Here is a 24294-nt window from a genome sequence, read left to right on the forward strand (position 1 = left end):
GCCAAAGGCAGGTGCCAAACCGCTGCGCCACCCAGGGATCCCTCTAATAAATAAAATCTTTAAAAAAAATTCATGAAGGTTTTGTGAAACTTAACTAGCTTATTCTAAAATTTATGGGAGGGGCAACCCAGGTGGCTCAGCGGTTTAGTGCCGCCTTCAGCCCAGGGCGTGATCCTAGAGACCCAGGATTGAGTCCCATGTCAGGCTCCCTGTGGGGAGCCTGCTTCTCCCTCTGCCTGTGTCTCTGCCTCTCTTTTTCTTTCTCTCTGTGTGTCTCTCATGAATAAATAAATAAAATCTTTATAAAATAAAATAAAATAAAATTCATGGGGAAGTACCAGGGCTATAAAGAGCCATGGCAATCTTTAAGAATAAAGCAAGTGGGACTAGCTCTCAGAGATACAAAGCTAAGAAGTAGAAATTTATAGTATAAACTACTATAAACTTTATAGTAATTTAGACTGTAATGTAATGGTATGGTGATGGAAAGCCTAACTGAGCAGATGAGTGCCCAGAACTAGACCTGTGCATTTGGACATCTGATGGATGAGAGTGGTTCTGTAGGTAAAATACAGACTATATTGTAAGGTGATGCTGGAAAAAAATATAATGTAATCCTTACCTCATGTCATACACAAAAAGCTCTTCTAATTAGGTTAAAGACCTAACTAGGAAAAGCAAAGCTATATATGAGGTATTTAGAAGACAATATAGAACAATAGCTTTAAGCTATCTTTCCTTAATATGAGGTCATAAATCAGTAATAAAAAGTAGAATACATAACGGAAAAAAATTAGTCACATTAGAGTTAATTTTTATTAATGAAAAAGTACCATCAAGAATGGGAAAAGCTAAGCCACATCCCTTGGAAAAGATATTTAACCAACAGGAATTGGTATCCAGAATATGTGAAGAATTCCTATGAACTGATAATAATGGGCAAGAAGACTGAAATGCAAACAGTAACTACAATTCATGCTTAAGGTCTATTAAATTAGCAAGAATTGGGGCACTTGGGTAGTTCAGTGGTTAAGCCTCTGCCTTTGGCTCAGGGCGTGATCCCAGGGTCCCAGGATTGAGTGCTGCATCAGGCTCCCTGCAAGGAGCCTGCTTCTCCCTCTGCCAGTGTTTCTACCTCTCTCTGTGTGTCTCTCATGAATAAATAAAATTTAAAAAAATTAGCAAGAAGCCTGACAAAATTAAGTATTGCCAAAGATGCAAAATGATCTCTTTCACAGTACTGGAGATGGTCCACTTTTGAAAGGAAACTGAACATATATACAACTGATGGCCCAGTATTATTACTCCTAAAGAAATTCTTGCACGCTTAGATGTGTAAAGCAGTATTCATGACAAGATTGCTTCTGATAGCAAAAGCAAATAACAAAAAATTATTAACAACCCAAGCATCTATAAACAATAGAACTACCGAATATTTAGTATATTCAGAGTGGAATACTAGTTAGTAATAAAAATGAGTTTTGAGACTAACATGAATGAATCTCAAAAATATAATAATGAAAGAGAATATATAATATGCATATAAATTCAGAAACAGGCAAAACTAAAGTCTTTTGGATAGAGATACATATACAGTAGGGAAAATGAAGAATAACAAGTGAAAAATCATCATAGAAATCAGAATGGTTACTATTATGGGGAGTGAGGGTGTGTGATCAAGAAGTGGCATACATATAGAGGCCTTTCACTGATAATGTTATCTTAATCTGGGTAGCTGGTACACTTAATCTAGGTAGCTGTTTGCTTTATAATTCATTAAATTACACAATTACATGTTATATACTTTTAGTATTTATGGTATTTTGCAACAGAAATTAATTTGGCACATTTTCATTTAACTTTTGGTAATAAAATACTTTATTGGTACCGTTTAATGTCAAAAACACAGTAATACTGTTTCCATTGCTTAGCTTCTATTTTTAAATTAAAGCTCATTTTAAAAAAGGAAGAGAAAAGGTAAAATCATTTGATTCTATCAAAAAACAAGCTGCAAACTTACCTGTGCAAATAATTAGGTTCTTCCACTTTAAGTACCTAAATTCACTGGTCTTCATAATAAATAATGGTATATAAGAGGAGACATTGGCCTGAATAATTCTGCAGAAAACATTTGACACATCTTTAAAAAAGCCTAAATGCTACCCAACTTAAAACTTGTAAGAATAATTTGTAAGAGTTACTGTAAAATGAATTCATGTAAGCACCAAGAAATTTGGGATTTATAATATTTCAGATGATATGATTTACTGAGTACAAAGAGTATGATTTTTCTTCGTGAATTTGTGTTTATATACAAATAGGATACAAGATAGGTTCCTTTTAAAAGCCAAAGATTCAAAATCTGTGAATGACTTTTACCATATTTCCAATTTCTGGATCTAGCAATGGACCCTATGGTAAAAGATCCATGTGTGATAAATAACATAGTACAGTCCTATCTGAATATAACTTCTTATTCATCTTGCCTCATTAATATAATTTATACAATTAAAATATTCTATCTGCAAACAATATATTTCTCTAAAATATTTTGTAATTCAGATTGCCATTCAGACCACCTTCTCCTCTGCCTCTTTTCTCAAATCATTGTAATTTTATGGTATACCTCATTAAATTGTTTTTTTTTTCCTCCCTTCAGTGAAACTGTCAACTCAAAGCACCACATTATTACAAACACAGATATAGCATATATTAACATACTAGAAAAAAAGATAATACATATGGATCTATGCTAAATGAGACAATGCAAACCAAAAAATACACAACACCATGCTATGTTCATCTATTCTGAAGCACTACAAGAAGGCCCTGATAGCACCCTGGCTCATGTAAACTGATGTTCCCAGATATCACTAGTGCCCTGTACTCCAACATAATTAAATGTTCTATTAAAGACATTTCCACATTTGTTTGCTTAAAACAATCTACAGCAACTTTGACTACTAATCTTGAAAATGATGATAACACATTATAGTTTCAATCAAGTCATAGATTCTAAGCTAAGTATTTTCTATTATCATCCATTTATTTAATAACACATTCAGGGAGCTAAGCAACATTCAGTTTAAGGGGTTTTTACTTCGCTCTCTTTTGATTGTGAATTTCAGATGTGTCCTTCAGTCATTCTCTGCTTCAGTGAAAGAGGATTCTTCAAGCAACTGATTAAAGATCTTAATTTAAAAGCAGGTTGACTAAGTGGTCAGCAGCTGAAGAACTCTTGTCTACATACTGCATCCATAATACTCTGTCCTCTCTGGAGGAACTGGATGCCCCTGACCTACCATGAGCATAACACATTCCATCTCTCAACCCAGAGGCAGCCAGGGTACATTAGAACATGGATAGAAACTAACTCAAAACTACTTTTGGGGCAAACACCAGATTTCGATTTGTCAGCAATTCCATAGTGTGGTTTTCTCAAGAAACAGGCTTTGCATTGAAACACTTGCTTTCTCTTCTCATATCAAGTTAAAACTGCTAAAGTAATATCAGAAAGAGCACAAAAGATAAGCATGTCTTCTCTGAAAGAGGCACTGCATCTGGAATTGGAATTAAGGCTAAATAAATAATGCTGGTTTGTGGTTTAGACAAATGTACCAATGGTTACGTTAACCAACAGCTTCGCTCTTTGTCCTGTATGCCTGTTTGTGAAGATGCGTCTCTATCTCCTCCCTGAAGACCAGCATTCCTAGGTGCGAGTGAGAGGCCTCATTCATGGCTTTGGACTGGATGCACATACGGTACTGTTCAGGAGTCAACTCATCAGCACAGCGTTTCTCATGCCAGAGGTGGAAAAGACCAGGAACTGGAGTCCGAATCACAATCAGGTCACCATGTAAGTATTTTCGATAAAGATGAACATCTTCTCCACCCCAACCTTTTACTTCCATGTCAAATCCACCTGCAGGATGAAAATTGACATATCGGTAACTGCCTGTCAACCAAAGCACAACTGATAAGAATTAAGATGTTCTACTTCAAATGAGATGGCACAGCACAGCCTAAAGATACCCGATAGAGGACTGACATCTGGTTTGGAAGTCCAGTTAGGAGCTGACTTCTAGCAGCAAAGGCCTGTCGTTGGGAGTATCAAAATGAGATTAAATATTTGAGAATGCTTTGTAAATGTCTAAGTTATATAGTAAATCTAGAGAAAGTCAAAGGAGAAGGAAATATAAATCACCCATAATTTCACCACTACTAATATTATGATTAACATATTTATCCACCGAGATACAAGTTTTTCTGGGCCACAGACAACTTCCAGTGGAGAAAACAGAAGAAATGGCTAGGTTGAACATATACATTTGAGAAGGGGAACATGGATGATTTAAAGCCACAGGAATGGATGAAATTACTAAAGGAGTTTAGAAAGAAAATAGGCCCAGATCTAAATGCTAAGTAATGCCAATACCTATAGGTTAAACATGCAGAGAAAAAGAAATCAGCAAAAGAGACTGACAAATGGCCCCAGAAGATGAAGAAAATTCTGGAGAATGAGCTATCAGTAGTCAAATGAAAAAAGTATCTTCAGGAAGAAAGGGTCAAGCGTGTGCTGCTCAGTTAAGAATTAAAAAAAAAGGACACCTAAGTGGCTCAGCAGTTGAGCATCTGCCTTTGACTCAGGGCATGATCCCAGAGTCAGGGATCGAGTCCCGCATTGGGCTCCCTGCGAGGAGCTTGCCTCTCCGTCTCCCTATGTCTCTGCCTCTCTCTGTGTGTCTCTCATGAATAAATAAAATCCTAAAAAAAATAAAAAATAAAAAAAATAAAAAAAAAAACAAATAGACCTGGCAACATAAATGTCACTTATAACCTTCCCTACTACAATAATTCTAATGGAGCGATGGAGCAAATGGCTAACTTGACCAGGTGAACACATGAAATGGGAGATAAAGTTGAGACTATTTTCACATTGGTTTAAGATAAACTTTCTTAAAGAATCATAGAGAACATAAGCCATTTGGAATTTTTTTTTTTTTTGACCATTCGGAATTTTTTGAAGAACAGGCAAACATTCTTAAAAACTGAAAACAAATTAATTCTTTAATTAAGAGCAAGGTTTCCAAATTATGTCTTCTGTCAAATAATTATATACCACTTAATTTTACACTCACAGGATGACAATAATCCTGAGATCTCTGAAAAGTATTGCTTTAAATAGTCTTAGCTTTTATAAAACACTATGTCTAATACATACTGGTTTTTCTTCTTTGCAGATAAAAGTTCTTCAAATATTAGAGATGGTATAGATACTTAAAACAAATGAGGGACTTCCAGTTTCTGGTCCAGCATATACATCGCTTAGAAGTCATACCATCCTAACAAGTGAAAAGTGAAACAAACTGAAAAATAAACAACTCCTCTCAGATCCCTCAGAGAAATAAGGTCACAGATCAAATTGCCACCACCAAATTGGAGAATCAGGCAGGTAAAACGGAATCACAACTATTAGAGCAGAAAGTCACCAGTAGAAATCTCCAGGGGAACCAGTCTGAGGTAGGGGAAAAAAAAATTGGAACTGTAATTGACAAATGGCTAGAGGCTCAGTGGACAAGTATAAAAGTTGAAAACTCCAGATTGGCGGGCATAGAATGGTCCCTACAGTTGTGTTTTACCTTCAGGAGCTCTAGTAGGTTTTCACTGTGAATATTAGAGCAAAATACCCTAGTGCTTTCAGCAGGGGCAGTGGGAACATAATCATTCTGAAACATGCCAGAGCACTTTATTCTTAATAAGGCCTGCCTCAGGAGAAACTATTTTACTAGAGTCAAACCTACCTGGGGAAAGGACATAACCAACTGCAGCCCACTCTAGCCATCCTGTCTCACTTAAGGTTGGGGATGGTATCTGAGAAACACTTATGAAGTTAATGGTCCAGATACATAATCTCACTAAGGAACTGAGACCTAATCACAGGACTACAGAATACTTCCTCTTTCCCCACACCTCACCACCTATTACTAGTTTACTGCAGTTTCCTTTGCCCAATACATCATGTTCAGTAATGAAGGAAAAATGAGGCATACTAAAAGACAAAAAACAGATTGAAGACACAGAGCAAGCATCAGAACCAGATTCAGCCAGGAGTACTGAAATTGTCAGCCTGGGAATTTAAAACAACTATAACTGATATGCTAAGGGCTCTAATAGAAAAAGTAGGCAACAATCAAGAACAGATGGTAATGTAAGCAGAGAGTGAGAGATTCTATGAAAGAATAAAAAAGAAATGCTAAAGATAAACAATGTAACAAAGGAAGAATGCCTTTGTATTGGCTGAGGAAAGTCTCTAAGCTTGAGGATATGTCAATAGAAACTTCCAAAATTGAAAAGGCAAAAACGAAGAGGACTGGGGGCGGGGGGGGGGGGGGGGGGGGGGGGGGGGGGGGGGGGGAGGGACAGATCAGAATAGTTTATAAGAATTGTATACAAAAGGTATAACAAACGTGTAATGGAAATACCAGAAGGAGAGGAAAGAAAGGAACAGAAGCTCTAAAATCAAAGACACGCCAAATTCCAAACAAGTGCTGCTGAGAGGCCAGGGGCTCCCTTTCTCATACAGCCTAGAGTCAAAAGGTAGAGGCTCCACTTCAAGGAAGGAGTGGGACTCCTGATCCCCCAACCCCATGTCCTACTTATAACACAGGGGTGGCACTCTGAGAGAAGTGTGCCATTGTCTCCACCGCCACCTCCAGAGGAGGGCTCAGCAATTTTTCCCAGGGGAGAAAGCACTGCATAAGAACAAACTGCTTCAAAGCTCTTCCCAAAGGAACTAACTTTATTTCAGTGTGCAGAAGTTCAAGCCTAAGGGGGCTCTTGAAAATAATGGAGAATTTGGTGGTAAGCAATTAAGAGAAGGTTGATGGGTCCATTAGAGCAATAAACTAAAAATGTAGGCCGGCTAGTTTACTGGAGAGAGACAGGGAAAGAGACAAATAGAAGAACCCTTGTGAGGTCTGAACAAAACTCAAAGACATGCTTCAAAAACTATCTTGCAAAAGGGGTTCAATTTAATTGGGTCAGACTGTGGAAAAATTTATGTCCCAGAGCATTGTCAAAAACAAGAGAGCAATCAGTGAGCAATGAGTGGAGCCTAACAGGTGGGAGTGTTACTGCAGAGACAGTAAAAGACAGCCTTACTAGGGGCACCTGGGTGGCTCAGTCAGTTGAGTGCCTAACTTTGGCTCAGGTTGTGATCTTGGGGTCCTGGGATTGAGCTCTGCATTGGGCTTCACACTCAGTTGGAGTCTGCTTCTCCCTCTCCCTGTACCTCTCCCCCTGCTCCTGCTCACTCTCTTTCTCTCAAATAAGTAAATAAAATCTTAGAAAGAGAGAGAGAGAGAGAGAGAGAGAACCCTACTAAATCCATGTCATCCCAGGGTGACTGTGCACATGCCCTAAAGAGTGTCAGGAGAGGCTTCATATTGCTGGGGAATGGGGAGATAAAATTCATTGAAATAGTAAAGCCAAGTCAATAAACAAGCAAAAAACAACAAAAAACAAGCCCTGGAATCAAGAGGAATCAATATTCAGGCTTGCCATAATATATTACCTAAAATGTCCAGTTTTCAAGAAAGAAATTACGAGGCACATAAAGAAACAGAAAAATATATATACCCATATACCAGAAAAAAAGTAGGCAATAGAAACTGTGAGAGGGCCCAGATGTCAGTTTTTACAAAATTTCAAAACCATTATAAATATGTTCAAAGAATTAAAAGAAATCATGCTTAGAGAAGGAAAGATGACAATGTTTTATCAAATAGAGATAATCAATGAAGAGACAGAAATTATACATTTAAAAAGAACCAAATGGAAATTCTGGAGCTAAAAAAGGACAACGTGGGCAGCCTGGGTGGCTCAGCGGTTTAGTGCCGCCTTCAGCCCAAGGTCTGATCCTGGAGACCCAAGATCGAGTCCCACGTCAGGCTCCCTGCATGAAGCCTGCTTCTCCCTCTGCCTGTGTCTCTGCATCTCTCTCTGTGTCTGTCATGAATAAATAAAATCTTTAAAAAAAAAAAAAACAAAAAAAAAGGACGACACAAATGAAAAATTCATTAGAGCAGCTCAGTATAGATCTGAACAAAGAATCAGTAAACTTGAAGATAGATCAATTGAGATTATGCATTCCAAAGAAAAGAGAGAGAAAAAGAAAAAAAGAGAGATAAAAAATGAAAAATGAAGAGAGTCTCAGAGAAATGTGGGACACCATTAGCTATACCCAGTACATACCAAATAGGAATATAAGGAGAAAATAATGAATAAGGAGCAGTGAGAAATAACATAGGTTAGAAAGCAATGATGTTTTCTTGCTGTTTTATTGAGCCAGAATCCGGGGAAAGGGCATTAGTTTCATTTAATAGTCATTTTATTGCTACTTGCTGATTTTTCTAGGATTCAGATGTTAAAATGATAAAGAGATAACAGGTGGAGGAATTTCTAAGACAAATGGCTGATTATAAAAATGAATGTAAGATGGGCCTAAAAAGTACACAAAATATATTCTATTATAATATATAAATATATATATATAAATATATACATGTGTATATTATATAGGTGTGTCTGTGTGTATATATATATACATATATATGTATTTATATATGTACATATACATTCATGCATAAATATATAAAATATATTCTTATATGCTGTGGAAATGCAGCCACTGACTGATCAGGAGATGTGGAACCAAGTTTCAGCCTGCTTTCTTATACTGTCCTCTGACAATGTATTTTTTTTTTGCTGAAGCTAAAGTAGGGCAGGAGGCTTAGACCAGATTCTTCAGGGTCATCTTTGGCTTCAAGGAGTGGATGACTAAGCCAATTGACTCCAAGTTCCGCACTCCAACTTCAACCAGAGCTAAAGATTGGCTGTCTTAAATACTAGGATTTTCATAATAGATCAATAGACAATTAAAGTGGTTTCATCTCTAAATAAAAAAATACAAAAGCCCTTGGACTAGATAATCTAACATTACTTCCAGATGCAACAATCCAGGAGCACAACACCAAAGTTAGGTAGAGAGCTTTCATAAGGATATTCAAAACAATTGCAAATATTGGTAATAAGCCAAACAGATGTTTTTAAAAACTAGTGTTTTGATTTAAAGAAACAAGTAAATATTCTATTTCATTTTTATTTTATGATCTCATTTTTGCTACTTAGAGACATTAATTATAAACTTACTTTTGCTTTTCACATCTCCAGATGCCTCTTTTAGCTAATCTCATTCATAATTTAATAGGAAAACACTCGATTCTGAGACCTTTTAGAAAAATGCCATAAGGTACTACAGTAAATATATACAGCCCTATCCTTAAATGTAAGGTATACTTACCTATGGTCAGGAAATCTGATCGATACTGACAAGTCATTCCAAAGCCAAAATCTCGCCAAAAGCCAGAATCCTTTTTGTGAACCTTCATTAAAAAAAAAAGAAATTCAATTTAATCCCTCAAGAATCAGAAGTTTCAATCAACAATGAAAGAAATTAAAATTCTTTCCAAATAATTTGGAAAGAATTTATGTGACTGTCATTTATGTGACTGATAATGGATCACATGATCCATTAGTCATTCACATGATTAAATTAGAATTCACATGATTCACATGTCATTTATGTGACTGATAATGGATCAAATGATCCATTAGTCATTCACATGATTAAATCCTTACAAAACCAACAAAAATACAGTATTCTCCATCAGCAAAGGGTTCTTGCCACATTCAATTTAACTGAATTTAAGCCCTGTACAAGGTGCCAGCTAAGGTTACTAATAAACAGTATGGTGCCTGAACTCAAGGAGCTTACATTCCATTCTGGGAATAGAAGTTGCACAAATACATACTGTAATACACTAATTTTTTCTTTTTTTTAATATTTTTTTTCTTTATTTATTTATGATAGTCACAGAGAGAGAGAGAGAGAGTCAGAGACACAGGCAGAGGGAGAAGCAGGCTCCACGCACCGGGAGCCCGACGTGGGATTCGATGCCGGGTCTCCAGGATCGCGCCCTGGGCCAAAGGCAGGCGCCAAACCACTGCGCCACCCAGGGATCCCCCACTAATTTTTTCTAAATAGTAGACCTTATTTAGTGTTTTTCTTCATTCTTTTGCCCCTTTCTGACTATGTACAGTTTTGCTCTGCTAATTACCTGGTCCCATGTAACCCATGAGCTTTGTTCCTTCCACCTGTAGCTTTAGATTGGGCCATGATGACTCTATATCAGTGGCACAGTGTCAACCCATTTATTATAGGAATTGATTCACTAACAGGAGTTAGACAAAATTCAGGACAACATGGTAAAAGGGGAGTGCTGTTTGGGAATTGGGAACTCTGGAAAACAAAGTCCCTTCATTCCTCTGAGAGAGCTACTAGAAAAGACATTTGCTTTTTTTGGATGGTGTAGAGAAGGAGTCAGTAAACTACACCCTCCAGGGTAAATCTGGCCTGCCGCCTGTTTTTGAAAATAATTTTTTTGGAATACAGCTACAGTCATCTGTTTACAAACTGTCTAGGTGTATTTTCATGGCACAGTAGCACAGTTGAGTAGTTGCAACAGGGATTTAGCTATATGGCCCACAAAGCCAAAATATTTTCTATGTGGCTTTGTACAGAGTAAGTTTGCCAACTCTTGGTGTAGGGCGTAGATGTGAAGTTTGGAACTGCTACAGTTCCTTGTAGTTTTCCACTACAAGGGAAACCAGCTTTAAAATGAAGCTGTCACCATCGAAGTACAAGCAGAGAAAGAAAATCAGGGCTTTGATGATATGCAACCCCAGAATCAAGGAAGAAAAGCTGAAGCCTGATAAATATTCTTTATTTATTCATGCATTCAGCAAGTATTTTAATCTATCAGACATAGTACTGGGAGGTGGACACAGCAATGAATAGAGATGACAAAGTCTCTGCCATCAGAGTCTCTGTTTTGTTGGAAAAATAGGAAATAAAAAAAATATATATCTTAGGTGGTAATACATGCTAGGAAGAAAAAATGTAGCAGGACAAGGGGAGAGCATGAGAAAGAGAAAGCCTAGTTTAGATATAATGGCCATAGGGGCCTCTCTGAGAAGATAATATTTGAGTAGGGACCCTAATGAAATACTGAAGTGAGCTGTGAAATATCTAAAGGAGATCATTCCAGACAAAGAGGGTAACATGTATGATGGCTATGAAGGGAATGAGTAGGGCAAAGGCAGAGGAATGAAGTCCTGTGGACAAGAAAGGGCTATTAGCATTTTTAAAAGATAACTGGGATTACAGTATTTTTGTATGCATATGGTAATAATCTAGAAGAAGCATAACATTAGGATAGGAGAGTGTGAAGAATGGCTGGAGGTGAGTCCTTGTTCAGGCACGAGATGAGCTCTAGTTCAAGAGAATAGGACAGGGTGGCCTTACATGTACAATTCCTCCACTGTGAATGGAGAGAGGCTGATGAAAGATGAAGCAAGGTGTGCAGAGAGCGAGGAGTGGTGAGGGGTGCTGGGAGACATGAGAAGGAGAACATCGGGCAGCCTGGGTGGCTCAGCAGTTTAGTGCCGCCTTCAGCCCAGGGCGTGATCCTGGAGAGTCGGGATTGAGTCCCACGTTAGACTCTCTGCATGGAGCCTGTTTCTCCCTCTGCCTGTGTCTCTGTGCCTCTCTCTCTCTCTGTGTGTGTCTCTCATGAATAAATAAATAAAATCTTTTTTTTTTTTTTTTAAAAAAGGAGGACATCATGGCTGGCTTGCAGGGATGGACAGTGGGTAGACTATGGTCAGGCTCAGGACGTCAGGGCAGCTGCAGAACCCTGAGGCCTGTGGTCATGTATTTAAAAGCAGTGGTCCTATAGTGATGCGGTGTGTTTCTTACCTTCCCCATTCCACTGCTAGGGGCCTGGGTAAGAGTTGCCCTTAACCAGGCTGGGGTTGTGGGGTTGTAAGAGAAAACACTGGGCAGGGTGAGGGATGAAGGTGAGTATAGCAAGGAAGCTGTGGATAATGACTATGGAGTTGGGGGTTGGATAAGGAGGGATGTGAGGATGTGGACATGAGGATGACAGAAAGGAGAGAGGCAACTCATCCAAGTGCAAGGTCCTGAGACAGCTTCCTCAAAAAAAATGAAGTTGAACCTAGGGTCTGAGATAGAGAGGAGTAAGTCAAGTGAAAGATGTGCTGGGGGAAAGCTCTAGACAAAAGAACAGGTTGTGCAAAGAGCTGGAGATTGGAGAGAGCGCCGTGAATGAAGGGACCACGTTAGAGACAGAAGTATAGGTGTGCACAAATGTAGACCAGAGCTCAGCAAACTTCTGTAAAATAGGCAGTAAATATCTTAGGCTCTGAAGAACATAATGTCCGTCATAACTATTCAACTTAGCCACTACAGTGTGAAAGCTGACAATAAGTAATCAAATGAGCATGCTGTGATCCAATAAATTATATTTATGGCCACTGAAATTTTTATTTCATATCATTTTAATGTGCCATGAAATATTATTTTGAAAATATTTTTTAACCATTCTTCATTCATGGGCCATAGAAAACTAGGCAGTAAGCTGTTTTGGCCAGCAGGTTGTAGACTCCTAACCCCTGCTTTAAGGGACCCATTGGGCCATAACAGAGAGAATGTGATACCTGGTCACATATTTTGGCTTTATCCCATTAACAACGGGAATTCTCTGAAGAGTCAGAGCAGAAGAAGTCATGTCATCAGATGACATTTTTGAAAGATCACTCTGGCTAGAGTACAGAGAAGAGATATAAGAGGGGACAAGAAGGGATGCTGAGTTATAGGGATGCCTGGGTGGCTCAGTAGTTGAGCGTCTGTCTTCGGCTCAGGGTGTGATCCCGAGATCTGGGATTGAGTCCCGTACTGGGCTCCCTTCAGGGAGCCTGGTTCTCCCTCTGCCTACGTCTCTGCCTCTCTCTGTGTCTTTCATGAATGAATACATAAATCTTTAAAAAAAAAAGGAGGTAACAGTTATAATCTGGGAATGGAAACCTAATGGTTTAGACTATCATGATATGTTCAGAAAGGAAAAATTGCATGGAGGTAAAAAAAAGATTGAGAACAAGTTATCAGTGACTGAATGGGCAGAAGTTGGGGTGAAAGTGAACAATCAACTAAAGGTGACAGCAGGCTGCTGTCCTGAATAATGGGTGTGTGGTAGTGCCATTTCCCAAGAGTGGGGATACTGGGGAAAGGGCCAGCCCAGAGCTAAAAGATGTAGAGCTGGGTTCTGGACATAATGAATGTGAGTGATCTGTAAGATAGACACATGGAAATTAGTGCAGATAGCAGGAATGAAGGGAATATACAGGACTGCAGAGGAGGCAAATCTTGAGGGGAGTGGGGGAGAGTCTGAAAAAGCTGCTATATGTAAAGGAGTTGGCTGGAAACAGAACAAGGCAGCACTGAGGACTCAGCTTAAGTTGGAGCTAATAAGTGAGGTATGTATTTTCTTTCCTTTTTTTTTTTTTTTTTTTTTTTTGCAGAGGGAGGGCTTCTGCCTCTTCTAGAATGTAAAGTTCCTGGATGGCTGGGACTTTTTGTTGATTTTGATCACTGCTATATCCACAGCACCTAGAACAGTGCAACGCACATGGCAGGCTTTTAATAAACATTTCTCAAATGAAAAAATTAATTTATAGAGGCATAATTTCTGTGGCAAAACCAGGTTCCAATATTCTTATTTCCTTAGTCAAAACATAATCCTGACACAAATATTAACACCCCCCAGCCCCTAGCCCCACAAATAAAACAAAATATCCACTTTGACACTTCTACCCCATAACAATTCTCATTTTACAGATACTATGGCTTCCTTTATAACTTAGTTTCTTTAAAAAAAAAAAATCCCCAAATATTATCATACTTGGGGAAAGGAGTCACTGGTTTTAGTTTTTGAACCAACATATTTCCACTGTCTGTAATCCCCAACTGTTAATATTTTATTGCATTTTTATCTGTCCCTCTACTGGGCACATGGAGGATGCAGCTATCCACACATAACATACATCTCCAGCTTCCAGCCCCTCACAGGCTGCCAGGTTCACAAGTCCATGTGGCAACTTGACACTTTCCCTTGAGGTCTAATAAACAAAATATACACCTACCATACTCAGGTTAAATCCCTGATCTCTCCTTCTGCTATTGTCTTTTTCTCACTCCTTACATCTAATCCACCAGCAAGTTCTGTCAGCCAAATCATACCCAAACCTTTCTCCACAATTACCATCCTTACCAAGCCACTGTCACCTCCCTGGTGCACTGCAAAAGCCTAACTGGCTATTTGCAACTGGAGCCATACACCATACATTCCCCACAGAATCAAAACCCTTAGGCTTTCTATCACACTTAGCCTAAACTTAAACTCCTTATAGCTCTACATGACTGGCCCAGCTTTGTGTCCTGTTGCCTACTATGCTCTAGCCACCTTAGGAAACCCATTAGCTGTTCCTTCTGCCTGGAACTCCCTTTCCCATCACTAAGTAGCAGGTTCTTTCCTGTTATTTGGATGGCCTCTCCAACAGTCTCATCTCAGAAAGGCCTTTCTGTCTAAACATACCACAGAAACACCTAATCACTTTTCACAACTCAGCCTGTTTTAATGATCTGCATGGTATTTATTAATTGCCTTTATCTTCTGTCTCTTCCTACCAGAATAAAGATTCTTGTGAATAATAACCATGTCTGTGTAGTTCTAGGTGCTAGGGGTTCCAGAAGTGAATAGTGGCTGGCATAGATTGAATTCTATTGGATGAATTAATATGAGAAGCAGTTTTTGCAGTTGATAAGAGTGGAGACACACTACCCTGGCTCCTGGTCCTACTCCTGCCAGCTGTATATTTGGGCAGGCACTCAACCATCATATAGCTGTGTCCTCATCTGTAAAATAGGGGTAATAATAGCATCTATCTCAGAGGTGTAAGGAGGATTAAATGAGTTAACATGCATGAAAAACAGAACAGTACTATACACACAGGAAAGGGTACATAAAAAATCAGCTATTATTAGCATGAAAATATCATCTAAAATACACATATATAATTTCCCATTTTTTAAACTTTATATTTTCCTCTATATTTCATGAAGATTTTCCTCTTGCTACATATGCACAACCCTATGTACTATTATAATTCAATTTATTATTTTATTATTTAATTTATTTATTATTTTATTATTAGTAGAGTTTTGCTTGCTTCCAATATGTATTGCTATTCTACAGTTCTGTTTCCTCAGGAGAGACTCCTGGGAGTGGAGATTACTGGATCAGAGGGATGGAACTGTTTGAAAACTCCTGACCCAGAAAGCTTGCCTGTATTCCTACACCACCAGCAGGAATGGAAGAACTCCTACCCCATCAACCTCACCTGCATGGCTGTTTTAAAAACAGTCATTTTACAGCAGCAAAAAAGTATTGCACTGGTTTTTTTTTTTTTTTTTTTAAGATTTTATTTATTCATGAGAGACACAGAGAGAGAGGCAGAGACAGAGGCAGAGGGAGAAGCAGGCTCACAGTGGGGAGCCCGAGGCGGACCTGATGCTGGGACTGCGGGATCACACCCTGAGCCAAAGGCAGCGCTCAACTGCTGAGCCACCCAGGCATCCCTGAACTGCTGTTTTTATTTATTCTTAGTAAGGTTGGTTATTTAAAAATGTTTACTGTGGGGAAGCCTGGGTGGCTCAGCGGTTTAGCGCCTGCCTTCAGCCCAGGGCATGATCCTGGAGTTCCGGGGTCGAGTCCCACGTTGGGCTCCCTGCGTGGAGCCTGCTTCTCCCTCTGCCTGTGTCTCTGCCTCTCACTCTCTCTCTCTGTATCTCTCATGAATAAATAAATAAAATCTTTAAAAAAATGTTTATTGTGAATTATTACCAACTGTCTTTTAGCCATTTTTTCCTACTGGTGTATTTCTGGTTTACTTTTAATATCAAGGAGATAATATTACACCATTAAGGAGAACAAGCTTTTGTCTTAAGTGGGGAGACTGAAGTTTAGAAACAGTAACTTGCAAAGGTCACAAAGTAGTAAAACTACAACTTGAAGTGAAGTATTTAAACTTTTTTTTTTTTTGGAATCCTTGGGTGGCTCAGCGGTTTAGCGCCGTCTTCAGCCCAGGGCATGATCCTGGAGTCCTGGGATCGAGTCCCCACACTGGGCTCCCTGCATGGAGGCTGCTTCTCCCTCTGCCTGTGTCTCTGCCTCTCTCTCTCTCTCTCTCTCTGTGTCTCTCATGAATAAATAAATAAAATCTTTAAAAAAACCACTTATTTTTTTTGCATAATATCTAGAATTAACCCACATTCAAATCATTCTTTTCCCACATCCTCCCAAACTGGACAAGAATATTAGCATGCTTTTACATTCCTCTTCACCCTCACATGTTGACTCCATTTAGCACTTTGTTTATCAAGTATTTTTTTTAAAATAAACTTCTTATTCTGGAGTAATTTTAGAGTTACAGAGAAGTTGCAAAGTAGTAAAGAGAGTTCTCGTATACTTCTCACCTAGTTTTAACTTCCTCTAAATGTTATTATTTTACATTGTTGTGGAATATCTATAAAAACTAAGTATCCAACACTGGTACATTACTATTATCCAAATTTTAGACTTAGATCTAAACTGGATTCCACCAGTTTTTCCTTTAATGTTCTTTTTCTATTCCAGGATCCAGTCCAAGGAACCATACTGCATTTATTTGTTATGTCTCCTTGAGAAACTGTGACAGTTTCTCAGTGTTCCTTGTTTTTGATGATCGTGACACTTTAAAAAAATCGATTATTATTATTATTATTTTTAGTAATCCCTATAACCGATGTGAAGCTCAAACTCATGACCCTGAGATTAAGAGTTGCATGCTCTTCCAACTGAGCCAGCTAGGCATCCCTGATGTTGACACTTTTAAGGAGTACTGGTGGGGTTTGAAGTGTTTCTAATGATTAGGTTTTTTGGCCACAGAAGTGAAATGCCCTTCTTGCTACATCAAATCAGGAGTGCATAAATAACACTGGTAATATTAACTTCATTACTTGGTTTAAGGTGGTGTCTACCAGGTTTCTCCACTGAAAAGTTAGTTCTTTCCATACTCAATTCTTCACATGAGTCACCTAGCTCCACCTAATGGAAAAGAAAGTATCTACATAAGTTATTTGGAATTCTGTAGCGAAAATTGAGCTCTTCTTCCTTATCTATCTTATCTAATCAGTCTATCCATTGATTTATTATTTATTCACTCTCTAATCATATCAGTATGGACTCATGGATATTTATTTTATGCTTGGGGTTACAATCCAATACTATGTTATTTATTTTGTTGCTCAAATTGTTCCTGCTTTGCCATTGGGAGTTCTTTCAAGCTCGTGACCCTTTGACATATCTTCAACTTTACTTTCTGGAGCTTTAGGCTCCTTGATGTCCTGTCCCTGCACTAAGATTTGGGAGCTGGGCACGCCTCTTTCTTTTTTCTTTAAATTGTATTTATTTATTCATAGACACAGAGAGAGAGGCAGAGACACAGAGGCAGAAGCAGGCTCCATGCAGGGAGCCCGATGTGGGACTCGATCCCGGGTCTCCAAGATCACACCCCAGGCTGCAAGCTGTGCCAAACCGCTGTACCACCAGGGCTGCCCTGGGCATGCTTCTTACTCTTTGGGTATCACTGCTTCTAGGTCCTCTCAGAGGAAAGTGTGAGGTAATACACATGTGTATACCCTTTGAATTTTAAATCTCCAATTGCTATTCTTTTTTTTTTTTTTTAACGTGTTTCATCAACAACTGTTAAACAAAACAGGGGTTTTATTTTTGGGGACTACTGTTTTATTCTCAGGTCTTCTTTCAAATAGGTCCATTTCTCAATCTGCTGAAGAGGTCTGTTAGAAGTAAACTTTGAATCCTTGAATATGCAACAATATCTATTTTGCCCTCAAACAGGTCAGATATTACAGAATTAAAGTTATTTTTCTCACAATGTTCAAGGTATTGTTTTATTGTCTTCTGGCACCAATATTACCAAAAAGAAGGCAAATGACGATTCTTATTCCTTTGTAGACAAGTCCTCAAATGCCAGAAGACTTGTCTTTCCTCAGCTTTTTGAAGTTTTCTTCTATTTCCTCCATTGTCTATTCTCTCTTTTCTCTCCCTCTGGAATTCCTATTTAGTAGGAGTTTAAATAGGAGCTTACTGAGTAATTTCTCATTTCTCTTTTTTTCTCTCACATTATCTCTTGGTCATCGTGTGCACAGGTGGCTTGTTTTCTAGTTTACAAGTTTGTTTCAACTGTGACCATTCCACTATTCAGCTCATTTAGTGAATTTTAGATTTTTAGAATTTCCAAGTTCTGACCTTTTTCAGCAACAAATCTGGTCTTACGAATTTAATGTTTTCTTTCCCTAAAGGCATATTTATCTTAAAAGTGTTTTCATACTGTATTCATATCCTCATGTGTTATCTTTTCTGTTTATTAAAATTTGGTGCTTCTCTTTCATAGTGTTGGTTTGGCTACTCTAGGTTAACTGCTACTGATCTTTGTTTCAAAAATTATTGTTCAGGGGTGCCGGGTGGCTCGGTTAAGTGTCTAACTCTTGATCTCAGCTCAGGTCTTGATCTCAGGGTCTTGAGTTTAAGTGCCACGCTGGGCTCCATATGGGGTGTGGAGCATACTTTAAAAAGAAAAAAATCATTGTTCAATAATCCTCGGCTATTAGCCAGGATTACAAGGGCCTATCTCCAGTAATAGTGGAAGAGGGGCCAAATGTGGACTCGGGCACAATGTGCCAACAGCAGCTCCTTTTCAGAGCCTAGGCCTCCTTATCCATCCTACAACTCAATATTCCCAAAACCCTCCACTGCCTCTCTTGTTCTAGGGACCATATACAGTGCTACAGCCTGTAGTCCAATCTCTGTGATGCCTGTTGTTCAGCACATGCCTAGAGAAGAATACGCACTCATCATTTTCTGTCTTCTATGAGCTCAGAGGATACAGAGAAGTCACATTGTGGGTTCTCTTGAACATGTTCCAGATTCTTCTCTCCTCTGTCAATCCTATGCCAACTACTGTCATCTTATATGAATTTCTCAAAATCTTCTGCCAAGGCACTTTTCTCATTCCGCAATGCTAATACGCTTTCTTCTTTTTAGAGTGTTGGTCTGAGGATAATGTTGGCTTCATATAATTTATTTAGTAGATCATATGGAACTAATTTAACCTGTTCTTCAAAAGTTTGGAAAAAAATCACCAGCAAAACATTATACCTATGCACCCGAGGGTAATTTTTTTGATAACTGTTCTAATTTTTTAAGTGTTTCTTAGTCTTTTCAGAGCTTCCATCTCTTATTTATAAGACTTTGGAAAGATACACAATTTATAAAATGCTAACAAACTCTGCTCATATTAATAGTTTATAAATTCTCAAATCTTTTTAGAATTTTTAAAATTTACCATATAAAATTGATTTCTCTCAGTTGTTGTATTTTCCTTTTACCCCAAACCTGCCTACTTTGATCAAAAAAAATTTTTTGCACACAAAGAATAAGCTCCTATATATTAGTTAAACTATTATTTTTGGTTCCTTAATTTCTGCCTTATCTGTATTTCTTTCCTCAGAGTTATTTTTTAACATCTTAAATTGACTTAGTTCATTTGTTTCCATTTTTATATAATGTTAACAATAAAAGATTAGACTAAGTGCAATATAGTATTCTGGACTGGAACCTGAACAGGAAAAAGACATTAGTAGAAAAATTGGTGAAATCCTAAATCTACAATAACCTAATGTTAATTTCTAATTTTGACAAATTGTAACATAAGATATTAATCTTAGGGAAAACTGGGTGAACTACAGGAACGCTCTATACTATCTTTCCAACTTTTCTGTAAATCTGAATTATTCTAACATAATGTTTATTTAAAATTTTAAAAAATTATATAATTCTTTTTTAAAAAATTTTATTTATTCATTCATGAGAGACACACACACACAGAGGCAGAGACATAGGCAGAGGGAGAAGCAGGCTCCTCTTTGGGAGCCTGATGTGGGACTTGATCCCCCAACTCCAGGATCGCACCCTGAGAGGAAAGCAGGGCTCAACCGCTGAGCCATCCAGGCATCCCCAAAGCTTATATAACTCTATTAATAAGTTCTGTTCTATGGCATTCCCACGCCATGACTTTTTAAGCAATTTCCCACAGAATATTGTTCTTAGTTTATTTAGTAGTTTAATTTCTAGTTAATATTTTAAAAGTAAAATTTATTTTTAGTATTACTGAAAATAGATTGGCAAAAGTGACTAAAATTTTCATATTCTATAACATTAAGTTTTCTCTGTGCCCTCAACTTCTTTTCCCTTCTAGAATGATATTTAATTCTAAAACAATAAATGGGAAAGCATCTTATCAGGTGGTAAAAGAGACTATGAAATGTATTTATAATGATTACAGTTTTTGGGGGCACCTGGGTGGCTTAGTCAGTTAAATACCTGCCTTTGGCTCAGGTCATGATCTGGGGGTGCTGAGTGAGCCCCACATTGGGCTCCTTGCTCAGTGGGGAGCCTGCTTCTCCCTTTCTCTCTGCTGCTCCCCCTGCTTGTATTCTGTCAGATAAATAAAATCTGAAAAAAAAAAAAAAAAAAAAAGCTAACTACAGTTTTCTGTTGAAACTTTCTTTTCTACTTGTGAAACAAACATAATGGAACCTAGCAAGGATCTTAGTGGCCTTTCACAACTGACAATGAGTCTTACCAGCTGCTGCTCCACAGGTGGTGGTATGTCCTGACTGGCATAAACAATGGCAGGGTTATAAAGACTGAACACCACAGGGTAAAACACCTTCTTACCTATAAATTAAAATATATGGTTACATCACACAACAAAGTCATAAAACAAAAGACTGATTAGTATTGTGTTATCATTATCTAATTAAAGTCTTTCTTTGGTCACATAAATATGACTTTATCAATATTCTGTTTTGTCAATTTTCAGGCTACTAAACATCATGCTGATTTGATGAACATAATGATGATTTTACAACGTATCAGTAGGACAAGCTACGAAATTATAACCTAAAATAGACTAAAAAACAGACTAAAGGGTGTTACACACATTTACTCCCTTTGACTTTGGAGAGATACACAAAGGTGCTCTCTCAGTTATTCAATAGGTGAGCTATTTATTACTCATCATTTCATCTAGTAGCAGTGATAGACATAGGTTAACCTCTGACAATCACCAAGAACTTAGGAATGTCTGTTAAATCCACCCTTCAAAACAAGTCATAGAAACAGTAAATCCAAAGGATACTATACTATGAACAGATTTGTACAGAATAAATAAAATATGGAAGTGCAGATAGATTTGGGAAAGTTGGGAAGAGTTAAAAATACCTGATCTAACAGCCTCTGTAGAAGGCCTTGTCATTAGCATTCAAATTGACAGCACTGAGGGGACTATAACGACTCAGGAGCCTATCTCTCCTCTATAGAGAACCCCTTGCTAAACCTGGCCTCAATCAGATGTGATAATAGGAGGTGCTCAGGAACTGTCAAGTACCTGTGGCAATGTGGCATCCTTCCCACTACAAGATCCCTACTAGATGCTCATCTCACTTTTGTTAAAACTCACTGAGGGATGGGGAGCTCAATTCTCACAGGCAAATCTATTTTTAAGACATTAAAATATTTCTTTTACATTGAGCAAATATGTTTCCTTCAAATTCCACATTGTGAACTTCATGCTGTCCGGTGTAACAAAAGTAAACCTAATTCTCATTTATTCACTAGGCTCTCAAAGAGTTCCTGACAATTATCCCTAATAAAAATAATTAACAGGGTAATAATTGCATGATATGAATAGTTCTACACAAAAAAACATTTAGTAGAGGATTTTCTTTTTGGGGGGGTACATGTGAAAACTTCCTTTTCACATTTAAAGTAAGGTTTGATTTATAAAAATGTCATCTGCTCATACATTTTCAAAAAAATCCCTATAACATAAAGCCAAGTTAATAAATCATCCCCACATACATAGTATGGACACTAAAAGCACCATCTATATCTAGGCTTCTTCATGTGTGTGTGCCTCTGTCTTGGCACCACCTGTCTGAGGTAGAGTGTTTCTGACTCTCACACATCTCCACATTGTCTGCTTGGTTCTTTTTTTTTTTTTTTTTTTTTTTTTTTTTTGATTAAATGCTCCTTCCTCCTTGTCAATCTTAAGATTTTCTTTGCTTTTGTTTATTTGGATTCAAATGTTGGCAATGGAACCGGGCCACAAGAGAACAAGGGTATGAACTTCAGAGAGGCAAATTTTCACTTTTCTACTTAATACTTCAGTTAAAGTATGCCAAATATGACTTTAAGAAAACATAATTAATTTTTTAAAAAAGATTTCATGTATTTATTCATGAGAGACACAGAGAGAGAGAGAGAGAGAGAGAGAGAGAGAGAGAGGCAGAGACACAGGCAGAGGGAGAAGAAGGCTCCCTGCAGGGAGCCCGATATGGGACTTGGTTGCAGGACCCCAGGATCACCCCCTGAGCCCAAGGCAGATGTTCAACCACTGAGCCACTCAGGCATCCCAAGAAAACATAATTAACTTGATTCAAAATATGGGACACTGTTCTAAATTTCTACACTCAGCTCATCTACCAACATTCTACGCACCTGGCTCAGCATTTAACCGGCAGCTGTTAAGGAATTCGGCTGAGAAATATATATCAACATCACAGAAAAACATCAAGACCTCTCCTTTGTCCCAAGCTCGGGCACCCACATTTAGTCCTCGTCCACGATTAAATTCTTCATTCAATGAGACCAAAGTGTAATTATGAAAATTAGACTCACTAGGAGAAAAGCATATACAACAAAGGATAAATTCCACTTAAAGTTTAACAACTCTGTTCTTTCAACAAAACTTACAAAATGTGTTTTATACTTCAAGTATTTTAAAATTTTGGTTCTACAGTCATACAGGGAAAGGAAATCATCAGCTTCACATGTATGATCATCATCAGGAACAGATATTCAATAATTGTCCATATTTGAGGCAGCATGCTGGTGGTATCAGCTTAAAAAGTGTTGAGGGGTCACTGCCCTTTGGGATCTTGAGAACTTATTGGGCAGATAAGAAATTATACATGGAAAAATGGCTATAATGTTTGGTAATAAACAATGCATTGCATATGAATGGTACACACAAAGAACGCTCCTGTGTTTTTCCGATCTTTGCTCACACATCAAAGGGATACCCTTCGTACCACTTGTGAAGTTGCTCCAACCTCTCTCTTTAATCTATTCTATCCCCGCCCAGCTTTGTTTTCCTCAGCACCACCAGACATGTTTCTTTGAGTGTCTCCCCCATTGGAATGTAAACACCATGAAAGCAGGGATTTTGTTTTGTTCATTACTGTGGATACAGTGTGCCTCCATAAATATTTGCTGAATGAACGAATGAATAGCAGATCTGAGAAAAAAGATTGCTTTTGTCTGAGAGTAGTTAGAGAAGATGTTAGAAGCAGAATTTAAGTTATGCCTTGATTAAAATCCTGAATTCAGTAGTGAGTTTAAAGGTTATGCCAATTAATTATTCTCAAAAGCACAGAGGTAAGAAAGTAGCATTTTAGAGAACAGGTATCAGACAAATCAGATTAGAACAAAGGGATCCTAAAATGGAAACAATGAGAGAGAAGACCAGAAAAGGGTCAGACTGAGGAGTGCCTTCTGTGAGAAGTAAAAGAAGTTGGTCAGTGTCCTCAAGGCAAGGAGGAGTTTTTCTGCCAGGGCAGTGGTTCTCACAGTAAAGTCCCCTCACCCATAGCATCAGCCTTCCCTGGGAAACCATTAGAAATGCAAATTCTTGGGCCCCAACCTAAACCCCTGAATCAGATATTAGGGGTAATTCTGAGCATCTGTGTCTTTCTTGGGACAAGTTACTCCAGGTGACTCTGATGTTAAAGTTGGAGAACTGCTGTGCTAGGATATGGCCAGGTCAAAAAGGCACATTTAAGGAAGATTACTCTTTAAAACAGTATAGGATGGGGAATGGAGAGATGGAAGCAAATGCTTAAATAGTGTATACAGTGGACTCCACATGCTCTGAATGGCCACAATGATCTTCTCATGGGATGTAAATCTCTTCCTTCCTTCGGGAAAACTGATTATTACCTCACACTCCCAGCACCCGGTAGAGGAACTAATCGTAGAACACTCCCAACCACAGTAATTTCCTAAGGGTGGAGACCAGACTCAGGCTGGGACAATCACAATACCCCCCCCCACCTGGCCATAGTGACCCGCT

The 24294-nt window shown here is 38.2% G+C and overlaps 1 protein-coding gene across 17 annotated transcripts in view; it reads right to left on the minus strand.

Moving 5' to 3' along the window:
* Positions 1–1860: 1860 nt before the first annotated feature.
* Positions 1861–24294, minus strand: part of CSGALNACT2 (chondroitin sulfate N-acetylgalactosaminyltransferase 2) — a 66640-nt gene continuing 44206 nt past the window's right edge. For 5 of the 17 annotated variants that reach the window (XM_049103340.1, XM_025466448.3, XM_049103341.1 and 2 more), the window contains 4 exons: positions 22662–22840; positions 20743–20837; positions 9362–9443; positions 1861–3922 (listed from right to left, as the gene is read on the minus strand). In XM_049103340.1, the coding sequence (XP_048959297.1) occupies positions 3630–3922; positions 9362–9443; positions 20743–20837; positions 22662–22840 (649 nt within the window). In that variant the 3' untranslated portion in view covers positions 1861–3629. Of the gene's footprint in view, positions 3923–5221; positions 5343–9361; positions 9444–17035; positions 17124–20480; positions 20613–20742; positions 20838–22661; positions 22841–24161; positions 24291–24294 lie in introns of those variants that run through there. The other 12 variants (XM_049103344.1, XM_025466450.3, XR_004810293.2 and 9 more) reach the window with 12 other exon arrangements.

Source organism: Canis lupus, chromosome 28, assembly GCF_003254725.2.
Source record: "Canis lupus dingo isolate Sandy chromosome 28, ASM325472v2, whole genome shotgun sequence".
In the NCBI taxonomy this organism is placed as follows: domain Eukaryota; kingdom Metazoa; phylum Chordata; class Mammalia; order Carnivora; family Canidae; genus Canis; species Canis lupus.